General features: G+C 44.3%; 1 protein-coding gene across 1 annotated transcript in view; it reads left to right on the top strand.

Annotated features, from left to right (window-relative positions):
* Nucleotides 1-3,245: 3,245 nt before the first annotated feature.
* The window catches only part of LOC306775343 (plexin-A2-like), a gene marked incomplete at both ends in the record, with an annotated part of 60,210 nt that continues 38,250 nt past the window's right edge, over nucleotides 3,246-25,205 (top strand). The window contains 3 exons of the mRNA XM_079265691.1: nucleotides 3,246-4,469; nucleotides 7,344-7,526; nucleotides 21,652-21,786. Coding sequence (XP_079121817.1) covers nucleotides 3,246-4,469; nucleotides 7,344-7,526; nucleotides 21,652-21,786 — 1,542 coding nt within the window. The remainder of the gene's footprint in view (nucleotides 4,470-7,343; nucleotides 7,527-21,651; nucleotides 21,787-25,205) is intronic.

The following is a 25,205-nucleotide window of genomic DNA, read 5'->3' as shown; positions in this document are numbered from 1 at the left end:
TTCATCTCTGATGGCAGATGGGTCAAACAAACAAGAGGTAAAAAGAAGAAGAAGCTAACCATCCCTGTGAATCATGCCTAAAAGGGCGCTACAGACGCCATGACAGTGTTTGACCGGAGTGAAGGCTGAACCCAAAGGATGGATTTGGTTCCACTGATCTCGATCCAGGTCAGAGGGTCGTGTTTGTGGAGCACAGGAGGGCCGGCTTCTCCCTCATCTGAGCCGCGATTGGTGCCCGCTGAGAGCCTCGCGTCCCCAGAGGCCTCTGCAAACCCATGCTCCTGTGTGTGTGTGAGGGTGAATGAGTCACGTCTCGGCTCGAGCGTGTCTGAGTGGCGAGGCGGAGAATTCAGCAGGGAGGACTGCGCGGGGCAAAGACTTGTCTCTATAATCCAGGGTAAACACTGAGCAGCATGACTGCACGCCTTAGACATGACCAAAGCCGGGAGAACAGAAATGGATGAAACGATGAGGCTGCTGCTCGCCTGCCCGGCTTCGTTTGCCACCAGCACTTCCTATTTTCTCCTCTTGTTTTTCCTCCGTGTTAAGTAAATCCTCTTCGGGTTCTTGACTGGAGACTCTCAACACTGAATTAACCTCTGGGTGGCACTGCTGGCGTCTGCTGTTTAAGACCAGACTCAAAGCTGGCTTTGCAAATATCATTTGGTCTGCTATTTGCCGTCGGACATCTAGAGCGCCGTCTTATAAATGTCTAGTTGAGAAAAAGGACAGAGCTTGAGGTTCTGATAAGATTACAATGCAAACTGCACTAGGTCGTCAGCAGGAGGTCTTCAGTGTGATTTAAACAAGAGATGTTCAAAAGCGCTGAGATTCTGTTGGATGCCACAAAGTAGAGACCAGTTGAATTAACCACAAAATCTCTTTTCTGTTCCCTTTTGTGACAGCTCGAGAATATGCCCAAAGCATTGAGTCTGATTTTTGTGATATAATCCGCCCACTTTCAAACAGCTCCTTACTTCCCATTCCAGCATCCCCTTTCACTCTAAAGAGCTGCATTAAAAAGAAAGAAGAAGAAGAAAAAAGGTTCGGCACTGCAGGGAGTAAAGGTTTCCGGTGACCGGAGTTCTCCGGTGTTCTGGTTCAGGCAATTTGGTTGACTGAAAACAAAACGAATGAATGCTTCAAAGAGTTTATATTTTAGTTTACCCAGAAGCCATCAAAATAAAGGGCTGTCACTGCTTCCTCTGCGACATTTCAAAAACGCCTGAATACTATTTTCATCGGGTCTTCACATAAAAAGGACAAATGATAGAATATCGTGGTTACATCCACACAGAAACGGGTTCAGGGACTCATCAGCTTGCAAAGCAGATGATTTGAGGGATTTTCTGAAGGAATGAGCTGGACAGCATTTTTGCTCAAAATAAAGAAGCTGTAAATATTGCAGCCAACACGTCTTGCCAAATCTCAGCTTTCTGAGAACCAATAACAGCAAACGCAGTTTTTGTGTCCAGTTGGGAACAAAAAGTAGAAGAGAAAAGAAGAAGCTTCAGTCATCCAACATTTCAAGCGGAGCTAGACAAAGATAGAGATAAGCCAGAGTGTGACTCACATCGGTCTGAGTAAATGTCACGTATTGCAGTTCGAGAAAAGCAAGCATCAAACTTCAGATTCAAATTCAGCAATAGAGCGTGTGTCAGATGTTGCTCTTTGGTGGCCAATTACGGGTAGGGTTGCGCACTCTGCACGTGCCAAATTGAGCAGAGTAGGTCGAGACACTGGAGTGACTCGTCCCGCGGTGCGAGCGTGGCGGGGACAGATGGACAGGAGATGCTGGAGTGGAGCTGGACTCGGCCCAGCCAGCTCAGTGTCAGTCCATCCGCTCCATCGCTGGCTCCCTCTCAACTCAGCCGGACGTCCTGCGAGACGGCCAATGGAGAGCACCCACCGCATCGTGACCCTGGCATTAGAATCTGACATGGCTGTCTTCATTTAACCTTTACCTATACCGGGAAGTCTCACTGAGCAAAACACCCTGTTTACATTAGCGGCAGTTGCCATCGAAGCTTTTGGCAGGATATCTTTAAAAAGGTGTTTCACTGAAAGGGTTTGAGTCATTTAAAACAAAAAAGAAGGTATTATTAGAGGAGTGTGAAGGGGCTGCTGGCGAGGACAAAGGGGGAGACAGAAACAGCCTTTAGGAGCCATATTGGAGAAGCTTCTGGTGACACACGGACAGGATTTAGGGCGAGGTGTCTTAAGTTACGGCCCCTCCTCCTACGTAGGCAGTTTTATTACTCCATTAATGGACTACGATGAAGTAACCGTGTACCCGACGCCCCTTTATCTACGACGATATGTTGCCTTCACTAATCATCTGTCTTTATTTTGAGATAAAAAAATGTTTTTTTTTCTTTTCAAATGACGGTATTTTCTCTCATCTGTTGCATCAAACTAAAACACACAATAGTTATGACGAGGCGGAAAAATACAGTTAACGCACCAAACGTCCTTTGCCATGTGTCTAACTCATCCATCCTCCAGCCCATCGCCTGTTTGAGGGACAGTGTTCGTCCCCTGTAAACATCTACATAAAATATGCTAATGGCTAAACAGGGAAGTGTGAGGGTTGATGGTGCCTGGCTCTGAATCTCTAATGACTCCTTGCCATCCCTAGAAAAAGCCTGATTAATTTAGGAATGTCGGCCGCGGTGGAGAGTGATTAATTCCTCCTGGATTCAACCATTTAAACGAGCAAGGCAGAGGGGAGAAAGGAAAACAGGGAGCCCAAAATATGGACACATAATTAATACATTTGGATCATTAAATTAGCCACCCAAACAGAGGGAATGCACAGCTACGGCGTGTCGTTGCTTTGTTCAAACAATAAGCCACGGTTAGTTCTCTCTTACAGACAGGCGGATACAATGAGCCCCCCTGTTGTATAGGGGGAATATTGGAACATCTCTCGGGCTAGTAAATATGGGCTGACAGTTTGAACAAATGATTACTTGTTTCTTTGATGTCTCATTTGTCTTACTAAGCAGAGATCGAGGAGAAAACAAGCTCATATATGTCGTTAGATCATATATCTAATGATACCCTGAAAGCCGTTTTTCCACTCTCAAAACACTCAAGGATTTTTCGAGTTTAAAACAAATGTCTTTATTTTCTCTTTCAGAATGATGTGAAGATCTCTTGAAAGGACCAGACCGCACTTCAGCACACAACCCCAGGTGTTTTATCTCACCTCTGTATTTGTTTTTTTTCGGAACCACGTGGGGATGGGAACGTGCTCGGATAAAAGATGGACTTACTGCGGCCTCACTAAAGGTCACCGTCCTCCAAAGGTCATGTCATGGTCCCTGGCACTGTGGCTATTGACTCTAATCTCTACGACTCACAGGACGACTGCTGGACAGACTCTGAACACCTTCCAATCAGAGAGAAGGGAGTGGTCGCTGAACCACCTGACTGTGCATCAGTCTACTGGCGCTCTGTACATCGGAGCTGTCAACCGAATCTACAAGTTGTCAGCTAACCTCACCCTCCTGGTGTCCCACGACACGGGGCCAGAGTACGACAACAAAGCGTGTTACCCTCCGCTGATTGTCCAGCCCTGTTCTGAGCCTCTTGCCTCTACTAACAACGTGAACAAACTGTTGCTCATCGACTACTCGCACAACCGGCTGCTGGCCTGCGGGAGTCTCTACCAGGGCGTCTGCAAGTTGATGAGGCTGGATGACTTGTTCATCCTCGTGGAGCCCACGCACAAGAAGGAACACTACCTGTCCAGTGACAACCAGACGGGGACGATGTACGGGGTTGTTGTGCCCTCGCAGGGTCAGGATGCCACCCTCTACATCGGCACGGCCGTCGGTGGCAAGCAGGACTACTTCCCAACTATCTCCAGCCGCAAGCTGCCTCGCGACCCAGAATCCTCTGCCATGCTGGACTACGAGCTTCACACCGACTTTGTTTCCTCTCTTATTAAAATCCCCTCGGACACACTCGCCCTTGTCCCACACTTTGACATCTACTACATCTACGGCTTCGCCAGCGGCAGCTTCGTTTACTTCTTGACCGTCCAGCCGGAGACGCCGGAGAACGGGATGCCCGCCGGCGGCTCCCCCGGCGACCTGTTCTACACGTCTCGCATCATCCGCCTCTGCAAAGGCGACAAGAAGTTCCACTCGTACGTGTCGCTTCCTGTGGGGTGCGTGCAAAAAGGCGAGGAGTACCGTCTGCTGCAGGCGGCTTACCTGTCCAAGGCCGGCAGGGTTCTGGCAAAGTCGCTCAACATCAGCGCCCAGGAGGACGTGCTCTTTGCCGTGTTCTCCAAGGGACAGAAGCAGTGCCACGACCCTCCTGAGCACTCCGCTCTCTGCGTCTTCACCATCCAGGACATCAACACGCGCATCAAGGAGCGGCTGCAGTCCTGCTACCAGGGAGAGGGAAACCTGGAGCTGCACTGGCTGCTGGGAAAAGACGTGCAGTGCACCAAGGCGGTAGGTGGACCCTTTGATTTTTGCCTCTTACGAACTAACCCTAAAATGATGTTCTACTACAACTAAATTGCACTCTCAGATATGTTTTGAGGGAAACGTGTTTTCTTCCAGTTTGCGGTTGCAGTTTTAAACATGTGGTTGATGCTGTAAATTGAAAAAGTAAAACACAACAAAAGGCCTTGTATATGGTGAGTAGAACATCACGATTTGGCTTCAAATAATAATTTGTCACGTTATTTACATTTCTGACTTAATTGAAAATGTCTCAACGATGACTTTTGATTTCAAATGAGACACGAACAGTAGTGTCCTGGGTGAAAGTCCAGTGTGTGTTCGACTGACCTCCTCCCTACATGGATTAGAAACGTATTTGTGATACGTCAAAAAAAAACGTAAACAAAAAAAATACGTTTCTCTTGAAAAAACAATTGACGATACGGTTTTGTTGGATGAGAATGTAATGCTACGGAGACCAGACTGCCTATAACACTCACAAGTTTAGACCAATTGTGAAACTTGCACAGCGGTGAGCTTTGATATAGATTTTGCTGAAAGTTGGCTCTTTCATAATCCACAACCATGATTGAAGCCTAAATAGCTGTCAGGCAGGCAGCCAGAGCTGTGCTGAAGACACCATTCAGGTTTCCAGGATCCCGCGAGAGCAGAAGAGCTGGAGGAGATTAATTCCACAACGCTAATCAGAGCACTTTTGTATGGAGCTTTGATTTCAAAGACGGCCCTGCTATCCACTTAGCCACAGTCGCCCGTTCACTCTAAAGTTACAAAAAGTGTGGCTGTACGTTTCGCTTTCATACAAGAGATACTTCACCAATCTAGACTCTTGTTTAAATTCTGCATAATAATGTCATACTTCTTACCTCAACTAGCCACTTTAGCATGACCTGATCTCTCAGCCTCTGTTCAACAGTAAGTTCCAACCACTTGATGTTGTCACACTTTTGTGTCATCCAGTATCTGATTAACCTGCAAGACCCATATACCGACGCATACATACCCAAATCATGCAGGCAAATAGTTGTATGTTATACGACTGAGTTCAGTTCCTTTACCTTTTTTCAGCCTCCTCCCAGCAGCCAATAATTCCCTTTTCAACTGCCACACAGAGTGGGTATCATACCTGCTCCATCGATCGTATTATTGCAGGTTGTCATTTTAACTTTTACGGTATTCTTACAAAATCTGAGGTGTAGCTTCACCAATATATATTCACAAGCATATGGCATAACGGGTGTAACTCACTTCTCAAAAAGGTCTTGTGATATCTAAAGGTGAATCAAATTTTCAACATTGTTTCTACAAAATAATTGACAAACATTGCATGGGAGGCTTGCTTATGCTGCCCTTCAATGGCAGTCTTCAACGGACCATTATAATTCACAATGACTTCAAGATATTTAAAGCAGTAGACAATCTCTAGATTTTCCCCATTGCATCTACATTTTTGTTCTCCACTATCTGCTTTCGAAAACCAACACTGATATCAGATCATTTCCTTCCTCTGTCCAGATTTTTAGATGTGCCTATTTTAAGATACTTACTTGAAAATATATGGTTTTATTCTGCTGCTTCACTCACACTTTTTGCTTGTCGCTGTCAATCTTAGACTCTAAGAAAATTCCAATGTCACCATCTGCCAATTATTGGGTTAACAAGACAAAACAGCATTTATAGCAGCAGGCACAACGTGCGTCAAGCTCACTGTCTCAGTTTGAAGTGGTAGCGTGCTAACAGCTGATGATTTGCACGAAACATAAAGGTGAGGTTGATGGAAAAAAAAACTGAAGGTATTTACTTGTAACAACAATTCAACCTAATAAATGTCTGTGCCAAATTTCATGGCAATCCATCCAAAACCTGTTCAGACTTTTCACCCTAAAAGCACAAATGTCAGCCTGCTGGTGTCGCAAGATGAAATGTCAGGGCATCACCTGACCAAGTGGGATTCATCCTCAGGGGATAAGATACATCTCATTATTCTGATGATTAAATTCAGCAGCAGAATATCAGGCAAATATTCACATATCCTAACAATACTTAGTTTCAAAAGAGAAGACTTGAATGCTTGCATACTACAAAGAAAACGGCTCATTATAGGGTGAGATATGAAGCTTGTGTTCACTTCACTGGTCACATTCAGTAAAGCTGAGGCACGTTGCTTGATGGAAGAAAAACAACAGCGAGGGCTAATATGCATAAGAAGCAGAGGACGTGAAATAAGAAATAAGTTGCCCTAAAAAGGTAGATTCATACACTGAGTGACAGGCAATTAGCAAAGATTTGAGGCGCGTGTTAGTAGATGTAACTGGACCGAGAAGCACGCGGCTCTCTTTGATGCTTAATCACAACCTGACACTTCTTGTACAGCGTCTTTGTGTGATGTCAGATCAACTGATCTCAAAATCACAGAAACCGGCGCAAAACTCACAGCGTTTCTTCGCGTTTGCCATCAGCAATTAGTCTGCTGTTGATAAACGAGGCAGCCCCTTTTGAAGTAATCATTTTTAACCCTGAAAACTGTGTGCACGTAGTGCACGTGGGGCTTGCCACAGGTCAATTTGAGTTCTTCTCTTGTGTTTGTATATGTCTACACTGATCTCAGTCACTTACGCTCTCCCCTCTCTCTCGTTACCCCCGCCTCCCCCCTCCTCACATCTGTCATCCTCACTCCTCTTTCCGCTCGCCCTCTCCTCTCCCCTTTCCTATCCCTCCCTCCTTTTGCTTCTTCTTACTCTTTCCTCTCCACACCTCCTGAACACCCCCCCTCGCCTTCCATCTTTCTGCTTTCGTACTCCCAATGCCTTCTTCAACTTCACCCCAACACTCACCTCTCCATCCCTCCCTCTCTCCACGCAGCCTGTTCCCATCGATGATCACTTCTGTGGCCTGGATATAAACCAGCCCCTGGGGGGTTCCCAGCTGGTGTCGGGCCTGACGGTGTACACTGAGAGCAGGGACAGGCTGACCTCTGTCACCTCCTACATCTACAACGGACACAGTGTGATCTTCCTGGGGACCAGGACTGGACGGCTGAAGAAGGTGAGAGCAGCAGCTGTCGATCTGCCTTTTTTTTGCACACCGATACGGGATCGTCTGGTTGTTTACAGAGAGACAACCGGATCCTCTTGATGACAAATAGCTTATGACTTATCTACAGAAAACAGAAATGATTTATTTAGGCTGATATTGATGAGCCATTGGCATCTCTTGTCTCTTCTAAAAGTTATCTTCCTGTTTCAGTTTTTACCAATGCAAAACGTAGCCTGATCCCAGACCTCGCAATCAAGCTGAATTGATGTTGTTCACATTGACTGCTATTTCCAGCAGTTGGCTTAACAATCAACCAATCAGAGCTTAGTAGGCGGGATTAAAAATTGGAAAGTGTTCCCACAAAGCTAGCTAGCTACATCGAAGGAAATCAGCAAAAAATGGCTAAAACGTGTGGATGAGATTGATGAAGCTGTAAAACGTTGAAGCGATCTCAAGCATCAAATCCAAGCACAGGAATAGCAACTCTTGAATTGACAAATTTCTATGATGAATATGAAAAATGTTCCTTGCCAACTAAAAATGATGTAAGCTGGATGGTTATGAAAAATGATGAGATCTCTGTGAACCTCTTTTAACTTGTATGAAGGTTAAAATCACTCGTTTAAACCCTTGACCTAATGAGGCATGAACAAATAAAACATGCACATAATTAAGTTGTACTCTAGCGATTTAGTATTGCACTCCCTTAAAGTGTGGGGAGTTGTGAGAGACAGACGACCAAAAGAAAAGTCAAAATTGATGCAGCAGAGGCAGAAATATATTGACTTTTATTTCCTAGTTTGTGGAATACAACTCCAAACACACTGGAACCGACATTTCCCACAATGCAACGTAGAGCATCTCTTTATTAAACCTTCCCTGTCTCGGGATACCGTGCCCAATTTATAAGGCATGGCTTTCTGTTCAGAATTTGAAGGGCTCATGCTAAAGACAACATAACCCTGATGAGCCATCAGGACTTTCTCAGAGTTCAAATCTGAGTTTTTCAAATGGAAACGCCCTCTCAGCCGTTAGCAAAAACCAGTGACATCGGTTATCAAAGTAAGCTAATCAATAAGGTTACAGATAATGTGAACTGTAGCAATAGCACTAAAAAAAACTAAATCATAATATTACAAAGCTTCTGAAGAGTGATTATGTAGGACATTATGCAGCGGAACAAAGGTGCAGTAATCATGCAGCACTACATCTTCAGCCTCTGGACTGGGACAGATTGATGTAAATTCATCACCCGTGACTACTTGAGCCACAACTGAAGCACGTGTCTGTTCCCTCAATTCCTTTGTATTAGCGGCAGGAAATTATGCCGCTCTAGTGAATCACTGTCCTGGCGGATTTTGGTTTAATGGCGTAAAGGACCTCTTCACTGATTTTGAACATTATCTCTGTGTACTTGACAGTCATTTCTACATTTACTTCTTAACACGGTCAGACATGTAAGTGTTTGTCTGTGTCTTGTAGGCAGGCTCAAATTACTCGCCTGAATCTAAAAGTCTAATCTGTATTTCAAAGCCCAACATTATTGTTCCTGTTCTTTTAAAGCCTCGTTATTTTCTAATTATGTTTTGAGAGTTTCTTTTCTGGTTCTCAAGGTTTCAAAGTCGAAGTTAATCCTTCATTTGTTTCAAGGATAAGTTTGGTAATATCCAACATTTTTTTTGTTGTCAACGAATCCAATAAAAAGCCTAAAACCAAAAAAGGATTTACACTATAAATGCTGAATACCTTAACCCTGATAAATCATATTCCTCTATGCCACCCACCTCCATTGTTGTCCAAACGCACCAGTGAGCCATGCTGTTGCCATGGATAACATGTTATGAATATGAGCACTGCAGTTCATTTTGGGTCACCCCACATACACACTGTCCTGCTGCTGTAAATACCCACTAAGAGCTGAAAATAGGTCGCAACAGATGCACCTTTTACTCCCATTTAAAAAAAGCATGTGCCCAGCTGTTTCAGGAAATGACAGCTTTATCCTTTAAATATATACATGAGACCTGTTTTAAAGAGGATGAGTGCCACAGACAGAGTGGTTGATTCTGAAATCATGATGAGATTGACCAAAGCATTGTTGGTGTTCATCTTTTTGGTCAAATATACAATATCGCTAGCCTTCTCCTTTAACGCCTTAAATTAGTATTTCTTCAGTATTAGGTTTCTGCTGCTCGGCCGTGCTTGCATCATCAGGTGAAGGGATTGATTATTAATATAGGGTACTGACAAGCGTATGATTGACAGGAACTAGTTCAAACGTCATCTGACCACGTCTGGAGGCCAAATGGGTTTATAGCTGTACTGAAATGACCGGAGCTGTCAGAGCGGGGCGAGATACATTCACATGGGGGATAATGGTGCACACTCTCAGACTCAGTCTCACCTTAAAGGCATTCAAAGTGTTGAACGAAGTAGTTGAGTGAAGATTGAAAAAAATGAGAGAAGCTCAAATCGACGATAAAGCCTGCACCTGAAGGTTATATTCATTAATGATGAATCTGACAAACAATAAAGACCCAAAACTGGACCAAAAGACGACAGCAATGAAAATATAAATAAAGGTCCAAACACTGTCGCTATCTTAAGTGCAATTTATTAGCACATTCACGAGTGACGTTTCGAAATAATGCTCTTCTTTAGACTTCATTTATGATTCATCCGCCAATTATTTTCTTAATTGACGAATCAATATGGCTGAAAAAAGGTCAGAAACTAGTGAAAGAATCTGCCCCAAAATGTGTTTAAAAAATCTTAACTCAATCAATCTACTAGCAATTGCTGTCTATTAAATCATTATAACAGTAGCAAATATATTTAAAAAAAAACTTTTATCAACTAATCATTTCAACTAGACTCCTTTCTCAACTCCACACACCTGGCCAATCGCTATGTGAAGTGGACTTGGTTGTCGGTTTTAATAAAATTACAAACTTTGTTCTTCCACCAATGGCAAAACATCGTCTTTAAAAAAAAAAGTTTTGGAAAGGGTTCCAGATGCTGTTCAACAACCTGACAAGCACTTTGTTTAAACATACCGGTACTGACCCCTTAATGGCCTATGGCATACCTAACTATGACATATCGAGGTAGGTTTGAAAGCCACAGAGTAACCACTTTGGCATGATAAGGTAGGCAAGCAAACACAAATATGCTTCAGATGTACAGAAAAAAAGGCAATCTATAGGAATGAATCATTCACACAGATCTTTCCCCCACCACAGTAGGATCCTTACACCAAGCCCACACACATAAGATGACCTCTTTCTGAGAGGTTCATGAAGTTGATTTCGCTCATTGTCCATCATCTTTCATTTCAAATGCATAATGTAATGATATATTATCATGAAGCTCCTAGCAGGCTCATTCTTTGATCGAACCGGATTGACTCGGTAGCAGCCGTGGGCTCTGCTTACTGCACAGTTGTTAAGGCATGCAGCTGACTGAGGAAATGTGTGTGAGAGGACTGTTGTGACATTAGCCTGGAGGCCTCAGTCTTATGAGGAGCAATCTGTCTGACACACACAGACAAACACACACACACACACACACGGGTCCACACGGGTCCAGACTGGGAGCGCAGATAGCATCACTGCAGCTCTTTCATTGGATGAGCCATCGGGGACAAATAAAAAACAAGATAGCCTGACAGAAAGAGAGAGAGAGAGAGAGAAATAAATGAAATGGCGACAGACAATGGGAGACAAAGACTGGCAAAGGGAAGAAAGAGAGAAACAACAGAGACAGACGTAAGAAGACTGAGACATAAAGTGAGAAAAAGAAAAAGATTTAGGAATAAGAAGAAGGTAGACCAAGAAAAAACCCGATGTTTTGCATGTGTTCAGGAAGTGAGTTTGGGTTAGGAGCACGAGGAATCCATCATTAGCGCTTAAAGTGCAGAGCGTCTAAAGGCCAGAGATTGTCATTACTCTGACAGAATGAACAGCCATGATTCAGACTCCCAGGAGCCTCCGAGGAGCACGGGGTCACCTCGCGAGTCCTATTCCATCACCCCTAAATGGACAGGCTGAGTGGAAATGGGGCATGACAATAAACGGCATCAGCGGATCTCTCCGGCAGCGGGGCCACTGCAAAGGTCAAGCCTGCCACAGGAAGCAGGAGGAACCGGGGTGAAAGGTCACAGGGATAGCCGCCAGTCTCACCTTCCGGGCTCCGTACAGCATATGGATGAGTCCGTCACCGTCTCTCGATGGTCCAGATATACAACAGGACATTTCTATCATCATCTGCCACAGTCGTGTTGCCTGGGGTGGTTGATTTTAGCTGAGTGATATGACCCTGCGGGGAGCTGTGCCGAAAACAAAAAGGGGCTTTTACACTTTGCATGGCGTTCGCTAATGAGGTGAATCCAGGTAGAAGCCATTATCTCTCACTGATCCTTATTTCTATTTCGGTCATAAAGCAGGAGGCGTTGATAGATGCAACTTTCAGTGGCACAGCTTCCACTTGTTAGCTAAATGCTAGTGGGCGCATGATTAGCATTTCAGTCAGTACAGTCACATCTAGGTTGTAACCTTTTGTGGCAACGATAATGAGTTGGTTGGCGTGGCTCTGCTCAGGTGATGCTGCACAACAAATGTGAGCAAGCTCGACAAAGCTCGATCTTTGACGCCGAATCCGCCGGGATTGGATTAGCACGGACAGGTGAAAACCTGCTCCATGGAACCCCCGTGAAGGGGTCGCGACCCTGGCGGATGCGTCAAGCATAAATTACGCTTCAGACTATCCTAGCGACTGACGTTTTGAAAAGTGTTCCACGGTCCGCTTTGGGAGGGGTGTTGGGGCTCAAACAAACACAGGAATTTCACCCAGGAGACTGCTGTTTGTGTCCCATGACTTATTTTGTCACGTCATTCGCCAGTCACTTGTGTTGTTAGTCAATCTGTAGTCACATGAATTGTTAGTCAGTTAAGTAAACGTCAACCACAATCTTTCCTAACCCTAACTAAGTCGATTCTTTCCCTAAACCTAACTTCCTGTAAAGACGTTTCTCTTTACACACCTCGTCGCTGGCAGGTCCAAAGCTGACACTAGATGGGGACCTGATAGTTTGAAGGTTAGGGCCACTGACCAAGCAGCGATATTCGATGAGTTGGGAGCGAGAATTTGTGGATAATGTAGACAAATGCATATTAGGTCTATAAATGGCTTTATTCAGCTCCAAAAACTACAAGACTACAAACACATTTCCCCAGGTTTCATTCTTTATTACAGTTGAAGGAGGACAGCAGATTTCTGTGTCTACGCTCCTGTATCCTAGCAAGTAAGCAGCAGACACAGTGTAGAATGACATTATACTTGTGCTTACCCTGTGGCAGCTTCAAACACATCACTGGTGTTGAGTGGAATTGATTTTTCTTCAGAAGAAATGTTTCTGCAGAGCACAGTAATACTCAGAAGGACGACAATAGCATACCGAGTGCGACTGGACGCCTCCCTGACATAGCGAGTGTATTAAGACGCGTGTATCCCGGTTCAGAGGGAAACCAATGATGTCATATGTCATACCTGCCACTGAGGAACTGCACGATTATTTTAATTTACGATTAAACCGTTTTCATGTTTAAAGAGCTCACCGTAGGTAGACAACACTCTCTGCAGGCTGGGGAGGGGAGGAACCGGTCCTTTGACTGAAGCGTCGCAAATCTGATCCCTGCAGCTGCCTCAGCGCGACTCCTGAGCGAGCCACTGATGCATTCACCGTTCAATCATTGTAAGAGAATTAGCTCAGAGCTGATTAATGTAATTCGAAGGATGCCCACGCTATAATATGAAGGGCGTGCAGCGCGGTGCTGGAAAAAAAAAGAAGAAAAGCGACTGGCTGCAGCTACTCAGCGGCAGTATTTCCCTAGAAATGGCTGGAAATGTTAAGCTCACTGCGAATAAATACTCTCATGTGCAAACAGTGGACTCATTATGGCTTATTGAGAGTTGACCGGGTGGGGAAATTCTCCAGCGCACGGCTAAATGACTTGGACTTTTCAAAGTCACGGCTTCCAAACAGGGGCCGGGAAGTGGAGATCTGGTGATTGAAATCATTAGAATAGAGTTTCAGAGGAGGGACACGGGCTGAATAGGTGTGTTTGAGGCTAAATTGAAAGGATTTTCATAACCGCATGAAGGGAGCTGGAGCCGAGGGTGAAAGTCTTCAGAGCGAATCGCCATCAGATGCCTCGGCGCAGCTGAAATCGTAAATGCTATTCAGACAGGCAATTTTGTGATAACACATGTATGACAGGTGTCTATCTCTCTGCTATTTCCTGACTGTAGTTTAATTTAGCAGCTCCATCTCTCTCTCCGGCTCTCTCTGTCCTCTCATTCATTCTTTCTCCGGCTCAGTCACACAAATGGCAACACACAAGAGGACTGTGACTGCATTGCGGTCAGCAAAATGAAGACCATACGGGTGCCATGAATTGTTCCACTGTCCCCCCCCCACTGCTTTTTTGTTGCTGGGAACCCTGCAAACAATGGGAATGATCGGAGGGTCCGGGGGCGTATGGAGGACAGGAAAGAGAGAACAGGAAACCGTGTCCTCCAGGAGAGAGAAGAAGATGTGAACACGCGGAGGCTGAGAGGAGTGTGGTTAAGTTTGTAGAACTTGTGGTCTGAAGACTTGGGAGCACGCCATGCAGCTGAAGGTTGAGGCTGCACGCCATGACCTCTCCTTCCAACCCAGTTGGTAATCGCGTTTAGCGTCTAGCATCTAGTGGCCGGGATCAATGCGCCTCTCTCTGTGACTGTGGTTAACGTGACGGCTGAATGGTTAGTCCTGCCCCGTAATACACGTCTCCACCTCAGTGACCCCTCCTCTCCCCCTGAACGCTCTTCGTTTTCATTACCCCGAGCTCCGTCTCATTAGCATTCACAGAGCCGTGATGGTTATGTGGGCTAATCAATGCCCCGCGCTCCTCCATCCTGTCGTCCTCCATCAGACCATATGCACGGCCACTCAACCTTAAAAGGTGGCCAGTTGTCTGGCCCTTATGTCGCTGCATGGCCCGTGTCACAATATTGAGTCAAGTCGGTGCCAAAATCTGTCTCACGGTCTGTATACATCTACTTTATATCTAGTCTTGCGTGTATTTTCACTCTGTGCCCCCTCTGTCCCACTGTAATGGAAGATTTATCTGTGGTTTCTTGCCAAATTGTGACTTATTTACTTTTGGTGGTTTTGTATGAACATTAAATCAGATGTTTTGAAGGATGAAAAACTGATTTCCAGCTATGTCACGTAAAGGCCGAGGAAGACAAGTTTGTTGGTAGATTAAATGAACCAACATCTTGGCGTTTGGTTCAAGTCGGACAGACCGGCCTTCAGGGACGGACGAAACCGTGTCAGAGTGGCAGATTGGGAATGATCGGTTTAACAGACGCTCCCTGCCTCCTGGGTCATCATCCATATGTTTAGGTTGGACTGAGTGGCCACATATGGACACACTTTTATTTTTTTAGATTGGACAGCAGTTACCACATAAACATAGCAATCATCTGCTTTACAAGGTTTCCCCGTCTGCAGCGGAAAAGCAGGGGCTCAGAGACATTGACATGTTTCCTCTCAGCACGAATAAAACCATCGTCTGAAATGGATCTCAAAAATCAACCCCGCATGTAAACACACAGGAGAGACGTTCGGGTGAGTGTGTGACGCTCATGGCAGCTTTACAACGGAGCCAACCTGAGTTAAGCCAAGTGACAGTTGTTTTTCTTTTGTTTTCTTTGGCTCTCACGGGATGAGAGTGCAGCCGAGCATTTATGATGCAAAACCCGGGCCACAGCAAAAGGGCGGCTGTTTTCGTTCAGAGCGCATGGACTCATGTTGCATATCTGTTTGTGGAAGCCATACTAAGCCGGGTTGTTTATATCCATCACAGGTTATGCGAAGGGAATTTCAGCAGCAGGAAGGATACTGCTGTTATTGGCTTAAATATTATTCATGGGTTAAATATATCCTTGTCTGCTGTGAGACGCTGGGAAGAGAAAATGAAATGAAGGAGCTCACAGAGGTCAGAGGAACATGTGGTATTAATGGCAAATCAGTTCAGTTCTGCTGTTACATGACATGGACCACACAAGGAATCTGCCTGCATCTTAAAAGGAGGTTTGCTGAGGTTTTTGGGAAATATGTAGTCGTTCTTACCAACCTTAAGGCAATGTCCTAACTACTTAAAGGAGACCCCATTTACACTTAGCCACTTCCTGTATCTCAGGCGGATCGGATTGCTTTTTTAAACTATACAACAACCAAGAAGAGTTCTAGCTACATAAGTTTAACCATGAAAGCGCTCACACGGTCAATGGCAGATGATCTCTACACACAAGATCAAACAGAAGGCGCACTAAACCTTTGCGGCTTGTATCTGATCCCTGATCACCGATGGCCTTCTTGTCTCGCTGTCGCCATAAATAGGGATTCATCCACGCGTTTTCTTTCATGGATTCTTCTGTTGACAAGCAGAAACTGGGCCTAATTTGGCACTACATGGATCGCCGCAATTTGTGTGTGTGTTCCTGATACGCAATAATCCATGAGATGGTGTATTGATCCAACAAGCGATCATGCACAGAATTTCCAGCAGCAGATTTAATGAGAGCGCCCGACGAAAGAGTGCACGCGCAGCGTGTTTGTATGTATGCGAGCGTAAGTGTGCGTCTTTGTTTGCGCGCCTGTTGTGCGTAGATGAGCGTGTGCGTGTAACTTTGTGTGCCATTTGCTACAAGCAGGCTCATTATAAAACCAATTAAACCCGCCGTACTCTCATTAGCGAGCTGTGGGGCTTAAGGAGAGATTGAGGACCTGTTGTACTCCCAGAGGTTCTTCTGTCTGGTCAGCCCTGTTTTAAACGATAAAAAACACTTTTAAATCCCCTGAAATCAAACACCACGGATCGGTCACGATGGGTCAGTGCTAAAAACACACATGGCTCAGTATCTGTGCTTCTCTAGACTCATTTTTTGTTGTTTTTTTTCACCACAAAAAAAGCTGACATGCTCTGGTTTCTGTCCATATGCTCTTTATGAAATGAGGAGTGTGGGAAACAATAACGTAAACTGGCACCATTACTGCGTGGGATAGTAGTAGTGTAAGGGAGAGGAGGAATAGGAAATGGAGGAGGAGGAAGAGAAGACAGGGCAGGAGAAAGGAACCAGACAATGAGCGAGAGAGAGAAAGAAGCTCAGCTCAGAGTGTCTGTGTATGAAATAACCATTTTAAAAGGACTGGATCGTGCACGGTGTCGAGGTAATAACCTGCGAGAGACACAGCCTGGCAATCCTCTTGTGATCTGGAATCAACAGACGATATCGTGTCACTGTTGCGCTCATTACTTTGGTGTTTTTGTATGCAGAGGATGCCGCCCCACACTCCCAGTACCCCCCAGTATCCCTTCCACATATACACACACACACACACACAGGTTTTGCACATATTTTCTCCCTCCTTTCCTCATTCTTGGCTGCCTGGCGGAGCTGACGGTATACTCATTCACTTGTCCACCCCTGAGGTTACAGCCGCGATGCAGCAAGACTTAAAGATGAACGTGTTCACTGAGCTCAGCCTTAATTTGACTTTGGAACGACTTTGAGGCAGAAATCTTTTGGGGCTTATTAAATGCCAGCATGGAGAAGAAATGCCCACCGGTGACGGGTTCTCGATTCTCCTCTCAAACCTCTGCCTTACAGACAAGAAGTGCTGTTGACGTGAAGCAAACGAAATAAGCAACGCGGCCTTTGTAATGAGGCAGCTGTGTGAGGATGTGGAACTGTTTGTAAAGATGTAAAGTGGTGAGTAAGCTGGAAACCCCTTTATTATTACTGAAAAAATCTACCCGTTAGTGACCACACACTGAAAAGAGTTTTATCTTTTCATCTTCTTACTACAAATACAAACATCTTTGTTTGACTGCTTTAAATTGCATAACCATCGCCAAATGTGTTTTGCACCACAAATAGAGAAGGCCGAGCTCCTTAAATGTTTCATTTCACAACAATACCTTCATTTGCACTCATAAATCCCATCTTTCACCATTGGTGGAGGAACCATGTGAATTACATCACACAGTAACAATAAGTTGACACTTGAAATATAAGTCAGAAATGTGAAATGAGAGAGAAAAGTCTGAATAAAGCAGGAAAGTGAGAGTTGGTGGTGGTGGTGGTGGTGGGGGGGGGGGATCCTCATTAACTATGCAAACCCAGGTTGAAGCCCTATTTAAATTCCAGGGAGATCAGATCATTAACCATGTGATGCAATTACAGTAAAGCTGAATTCATTTCTCAATCATCATAATTGAAATAAATGCAAGATAATGAGGAATTGGAGCAGAGAATTGTGGTGAGTGTTGCGAAACGTCTGCAGTGTGATTTATGTCATGTCTTCCCTGTGTGCGTCCCCGACGCGTGGACTCAGGCGACCTCGCCACCCGAATCAAATTTGACTGCATAAGATTTTGAATGCGTGCCAGGTCTAGCTCGCGCACATGGTGGCAAAGCCTCAGCAGTCTCTCAATGGGGACAGTCAATCAATACAAAGTGATTACATGATTGGATCCCCTGGGCACAAAAATGTCATCAATCAATCACACCTCCACCTTCCAGGCAGCTGTGCCTCTCCAACCCAGTGAGCACTAACCCGGATTTCAACGTTGATTTCTGGTTGAAAAAGCGTTGATATGGGGTCTGAACGTCTAAGACGTATTTTAACCGTCTTTTGAACCGGCTAAATTACGGTTACAATATCAACGTGTCACAAAACACCAATTTGTTTTAAAATATTGATGGTTTGTTCAGTTGTAGGTTGAAAGAGACGCGATTTTGGTTACTTTAAACGTATTTCTCCAAAATCATATTCCGCTGTCCGTTCATATGTGGTCTACACGAAGACGTCATTTCAACGCATTCAATGTCTCATATAAAACGTCGTAAATATGGAACTATAGACTGTGTGCTGTCCACAAGAAGCTCACAGGACATCATAATGAGAGCAGAGCACATTATGTCTGCATATGTTCACTAAAACACAACTCAGTGTTTACTGCTGGAATACGCATGCGCACGGACTCTGCATTGTTCTAAGTTAGAGGCTGGAAACACGACAAGATTTGAGCTAGCTAGCTCTTACTGAGTGATGAGGAAGTGAACGAGCTGACGGTATAAACGAGGCTTCACGCTAACGACGTACTCTGTAAGTACTTGAACTACTTTATTCCAGTATTGCAAACCGAAATATCATTACCATACCATTACTATCATGTTATGATCATCATGCGGGCGAGGCTGCTAGCTTGTTAGCATGTAGCGTTAGCAGTTTACGAACAGTAAACCTAAACAGTAAACAGCAGACATGTGTGTTAGTTAATGTACTGTACTAACGTTGATAGATCATGGTCAAAACATTGTTGTTTGGGTTATGGCAATATATAAACAATATTGTGTAATATCCAGGTCAGCATCGTTCCGTTGAAGACACGTCTATGGTCTCCGGTGTAGAGACGTTCAAAACTGGTCTAAAAGTCAATATGTTTTTCTAATACTTATTTACAGATGTCCAGCTTGAAAATATGGCAGATCTCCTGAAACCGGCTCCTGTGTGGCTTTGAAAACGACATTTAAAAAAGGAAAAGGAGATTATGTTTTGTTATAAAGAACATTGTTATATTTATATTGTGCTTTAATAAATACAAATGAACTGTTGCTGTGTCACTTGGTCTTTTGTCCTGTAAGTGGAAACTGTTGATGTGTTCTATACCCAGAAGGACTGTAAGCATTTCGGCGTTGAATACACGGTTAAAACACGGTGAGGTTGAATACACGGTTAAATCACGGTGAGGTTGAATACACGGTTAAATCACGTTGAAAAGTGAAAGGTTTTTAGCCGACTATTTGTAGACGTTGATTCAACGCTCACGTTTAGACCAGATATCAACGTGATGTCCAATACTGGCTTTCAACTGATAAATGTGGATGTGGTTTCTTAGTAAGCCTCTAAATCATGATATATTAGTATTAGCACAATGTAGAGGACGAAAAATTATAGTATTGCAAATCACATTTAAATCTGGTCTAAGCGTGAACGTCTGTTCAACGTCTACAAATAGTCGGCGAAAAAACTTTCACTTTTGAACCAATTCTGAACGTCTTTTCAACGTCGGGCATAGACCTCTTTTAAACGTCTTTTCAACCAAAAAATGCTCACTGGGTAGCAGCAGATGTTTTCTGTGTACTCCTCTCAGTCTAAACTTTACAATGCGCGCACCATTTCCAGGTGACATGAATGAATAATGAAGAGATCGCAGTATAGTGCTGACAATCAGTCTGTGAAGTGTGGCTTCCAGTAAGAATTGCCACATTTTCAGTGATTTACTTCAGAGCACTTCTCACTCCTGCAGAAATGAACAGGCTGTCAATTCACGCAAACAGCTTCTCTGAGTTCAGTTCAAACCGATCGCTAGAAAAGAGTTTACAACTGATTACGTCTTAGAAACGTCTTATTTGTCATCGAACAACATATAAATGTACGAGAGGACATGTTGTGAATCTGGAGAAATAGATTGACGCATGTTAATAGCAGTGGCGGCTGGTGGAAAATGTTCTAGGTAGGGCCATCTTATCAATTTCAGCAAACATCCCAGTATGATTTAATGCAAAAAAAATGTAAGTATCAAACACGCATTATTACTTGGCAGTTAAATATTTAACATGTATTCCAACACGAAAACAATCAGTAAATAACACTTATATAATATAATATAACATGTTCATTTATTGAGATGCCCCTATGGACCTTGTTATAGGAGGTAAAGATCAGGAGAAGTAAACATGAAGTGTAATTATGAATGCTGATGTTAAATTAAGCTATGATGAGTTTTCACTGTTAATTTAACATCTCTATTACATGTTGATGCCTCCATGACCAAGTTAAGCAGATGAGACTGAGGACAACTGTGTAGAAGAAAAGATGTTCACTTTGCATAATATGTAGCTTGTGTATGTGTGTCCTGGTGTTCTCATGTTTCCTTACCTCCTCATCCCTCACTCCCTACCCTGGTGTTCTCATGTTTCCTTACCTCCTCATCCCTCACTCCCTACCCTGGTGTTCTCATGTTTCCTTACCTCCTCATCCCTCACTCCCGTAACTGTCCGTGCTGTCCGTCCCCGTTGTTTTAAAAAGCTAAATAAATGATTAGCATGACGTCATCCAGCTAGCCAAACCTGTCTGGTGTACAGCTAGTACAGAAGCTTCGCATGTACTGCTTCCCTTTCCCGCGAGTCTGCTGTCTGATTGTGAGGTCAGGCTGATCTGATATCAGCTCTTTGGCTGCAGAATCTCCGCCAAAGTTCTCCTCTCAAACGGGTCTTGGAGGAGGAGTGCTCGCGCTGGCGCGGGCGCCTGTAGAGACTTCTGACGAGAACGCGCAGCGAGGGGGGCCTGATCGTTCTGGCCCCCCTCGCTGAATCTATTTGAGGGCGCTGATTGGCTAAATTGTATGTCACTCATTTATATCTTGAATCAGCAATTGGCTAAACTGCTTCATAGACCCGCCTCTTTTGGGCCAAAACGATCAGGCCCCCCAAGCTGCTCGTTCTCAGAGTGTCGTGCACACAGACAGAGAGCACGAGCAGAGAGCACACAGGCGGAGAGGACGAGCAGGAAAAGCATGTATTTTGCGCAGATATCATATTTTACATACATTACTGGGTACATTCCATAGTTCAAAAACACAAATATTGACAATTTATATAATTTATGATTATTATAATTATAATTATTTATTTATTTGTGTGGCTCATGGTGGGGCCATGCCCCATGGCCCTCTATTGACCAGCCGCCACTGTTAATAGGTATTTTTGAAATGTTAGGGAACAATCACCCAATGTGAAGAAAGTCTTGGTTCTTTAAAAGATTCATCACCATTTTGAAGCAAGAAAACATCCCGAACAACGCAAGCTGAAACTGAAATCGGGTGGTCATCAAACTGAGAGCATGCTGTTAATCTCTTTTCATTTAAAGCTGATGTTTAAACAGTGGGAGCTCACATAGACAACCAATATCCCTCTACAAAAGTACAGAAACCATTGAATCACTGTGTCTCTGCAGATCAGAGTGGACGGTCCTCTGGTGGGAGGAGTGCTGTACGAGACAGTGGCCGTGATGAAGGATAGCAGCCCCATCCTCCGGGATATGGCCTTCTCCCTGGACAGGAACTTTCTCTACGTCATGTCTGACAATCAGGTGAGGAAACGCCCTCATTTTGCTGCTGGTGTCGTGGGGAAAACGCTCAGCGGCATGGGTGATGCAGCGAGTCGCGAGGCCGTCCTTCAGCTGGAAGCCCGCGAGCTCGTGGCCCCCGTGACAGCGAGCGTTCACAATGCTGACATGTCCTAGAGCGAGAGACCGCGGCTTTAGCAGTTTTACTTTCACATAAAAAAGAGAATTTGTTTTGCCATTTGCGGGGAGAAAATTGTACAAACAAACAATATAACATTAACAGGTGTTTTTAGGTAGATCATCTTGAAAAAATATATTGGATTCAGTTTAATTGGAAAAATATACCAGCAATTCAGTTAGCCTTATTGTTCCGTTCAGCTCAGGAATTAGCAGTCAAACTGTTTTAAAACAAAAAACATAATATGATAAAGTAATGCTATTTATTTGGAATCCAACCAGATGATTATCCCCAAAATCCAATGTGGCATCTTCCAAACATTCACAAGCTGAGGGGGATTGTTAAATGTGCAGTGTGTGTGTAAGGGGACGGGCCGCTGTTCTAATTGCTTATCCACGCGAATCGCCTTCCAGTGCATGCATCTTTTGTACATGACACACACACATCCCACAGAAAACCATGAGCGGCTTCTTCTTTTTTTCTGTGTGGCTGTATAGCCCCCCCCCCCCCCCCTTGCCTGCTCCTCACTTGGCCCGGCATCACAGAGGCGAGCAGTTGTTGTTGTCGTTGGACGATATTCTCTGCACTCGTTGCAGATACGAGTGAACAGTGGTAATCACTTTCAACTCCCATCAAGTGATTATTTTGGCGCAGCTGCATGGCACTGTGAAATGGGATTAGATGTCAGTGCGGCCCCAAAAAATAAAATAAAAAAAAGCCCCTATCACTGCTCTCTGTTGTCTCCTGACTGCTGGAATGCATCGAGCCGGAGTCACAGGACAGACAGGCAAAGGGCATCGGTACAATTGCAGTTCTGTCTGTTATTTATTTTTTTTCAAAGTGGCTCTAAAACTCTCTTCTGGGAATCTTGAAAAAACAATCCAGAAAAACGATGAAAAGCATCGAGTTAAACAAAACAAGCGAGAGAGACGAGAGACAGTGTTGCGTTGGGCGCCGTCTTCTAAAACAGCAGCAGTGGCAGCTCCTCCTTCTGTCTGATGGACTGGAAGAGACAGAGCATCACTTGTTGATGAGCTCCGGTCTGTCAAGGAGAGACGCATGCTTCCTTCAAGGAGATGGCCGGCCACTCTCTTCACTCCACCTCCAGTGACACGTAAAAGCTGTGCTACTACGGCCACGCTGCTTTCTCTCAATATTAGAACAGCTTTGGCTCTGTAGCCCCGAGGAGGTCTGGAGCAGAGCGAGGCCTTCCTCTCTCTGTCTTCCTCTCCGTCTTTGCTCAGCTCTTTCCCTTCGGATTCTTTTCCCCTGCTCGGGTGAGGAATCCCCAAGAGGGAGGGCTTCACGCACAGATTTCCCACATTTCTATAGATCCCGGGGATGAGAGGTTTTCTGATTCCTGGGAGCCAAACAATACAGGAATGATGTGGAATGAGGAGCGAGGCACAGACAGATTTGGCTGAGATCAGCCGACCCTCGTGGAATAACAATGAGCCTCTCCGTCTCCTGCCGAGTGAAACACGCAGGGTTAGCATGATGATGAAGAGTGAGGAGAGAAAAGCGGGAATCAGTGTGTGTGTGTGTGTGTGTGTGTGTGTGTGTGTGTGGATGTACGTGCTTGTGTCTGTGTCAAAGCATCATTTGGGATCCATTACTGATATGAAAAAAGAAAATAACTCTTCCCAGCACTTGATCTTTCTTCCTGCCTTTAGTTTGATAATTTCTAAGAATAGAAATGCTCGCTGAACGTCACTCGTCTGTCTGTGAAATGATGGCGAAGGCTTTAAACCTTGGAGAAGAGGGGAAACTGCTGCAGGGTTTTCCCAGGGCAATCTCCCAAACTGCCACTCTCTAAAACGTTAAATGAATGCACCCATCCACTTCTTTGTTTCTCTCCACCTCTGTCTGTCTGTCTGTCTGTCTCTACAGCAGTAGTTCTCAACCATTTCAGAAAGAATCTGACACGTCCCCACAGCTCAGATCAGACAAGCTCACCGTCTACCAACACCATCAGTACTGTTCCAAATGTGCTCAATTTGAATGGATTTTTAACTGGAAGTTATATGATTAATTAGGTTCAGTCAAGTTTGCACTGTACATTGTAAATCTTTTACACTGATCATGTCTGTCCGGGTCAAATTGATTGCTATAAGCGAATGATTGATTTTCTTTATTTCTCATGCAGATTACCATCTAATTGGCATTTGTACATGTATTACATGACTATAAAGTAATGAAACGGATTTACTGAATTTGACTGACTGTTTCAAATTACAGTACAGCTTCAACGGTGCTTTTCCCCGTTGGCATTTGTTTTGTTTCCATCACTGGCAGCCATGACAAGGTAGCCTGGTACCAAGTTTCACGGCTGCATCTCTTTTGCCCGTTTTTGGCGGTTTATCATAAACTTCAAGGAGACTACGTTTCTCGTTGAAAGAAAATCACTCTTGGTCCAGAAGCAGACAGGTTACCACGAGGCGAAGTATCATGGGAGTTGAGGAAAAGAACAACGAATTACTGTAGATTTAAAAATGTTTCCATGTGTTGTCATGTATGAAAAAGACCCCAAAAGAACCCTGTAGGTAGACGACTTGATAAGCAAATCATTTAAACATCATTTGTAAGGGAAGAATTCTGTCCCAGATGTTGTTTAGGTGTTATTTAAAGCTGGTTGTCGGGAGGTGTGTCCTGGTAGTTTACTGGTTGTTGTGACAATAAATATCGATAAGATCAGCTTCACACCAATTTGTGTTTGCTGTACAGCATGTGCACTTAACAGGCTTTGAGAAATTTAAAGGGGATCTGCATTAAAGTGAAGCTACTTGCTCTACATACCAATGATGGAAAAAAAAATACAACTAAAAATAAACTTTTCTTGCTGTATCCTAGAAACACAAAATCCTAGAAATGACCAGATAACTCCTTGACCGTAATCTAGAGATGGCTGTGGATTTTCCAGAGCCAGACTTAGGATAACTGTCGCGCAGAGGTCTAAAAGCCTGCATGCTCATCTGACAGCATTCATAGAGTTCCAGTAAATCCAGATGAAAGTGTTCAAGCGATAGTGAGCTGATAAGATGATAAGATCGAGCATTATGTGAGGTCATCCCAGATGTTATGAAAATATGACGATAAGTGGACGTTATGATCTGACGCTGACGATCATTCGAAAGGCAGCCAGACTGAGATTTCTCACTTTCTTGGGAGCGGAGGGTTGTCATTGGTTTTCTGTGTTTGCTATAAATAATCAGTTTCACCTGGAGAAATGATCTCAGAGAAGACAAGACAAAAGAAAAGTTTGATG

Source organism: Melanostigma gelatinosum (assembly GCF_949748355.1).
Source record: "Melanostigma gelatinosum genome assembly, chromosome: 3".
Classification (NCBI taxonomy): domain Eukaryota; kingdom Metazoa; phylum Chordata; class Actinopteri; order Perciformes; family Zoarcidae; genus Melanostigma; species Melanostigma gelatinosum.
This window is presented reverse-complemented; position numbering and strand designations above follow the sequence as displayed.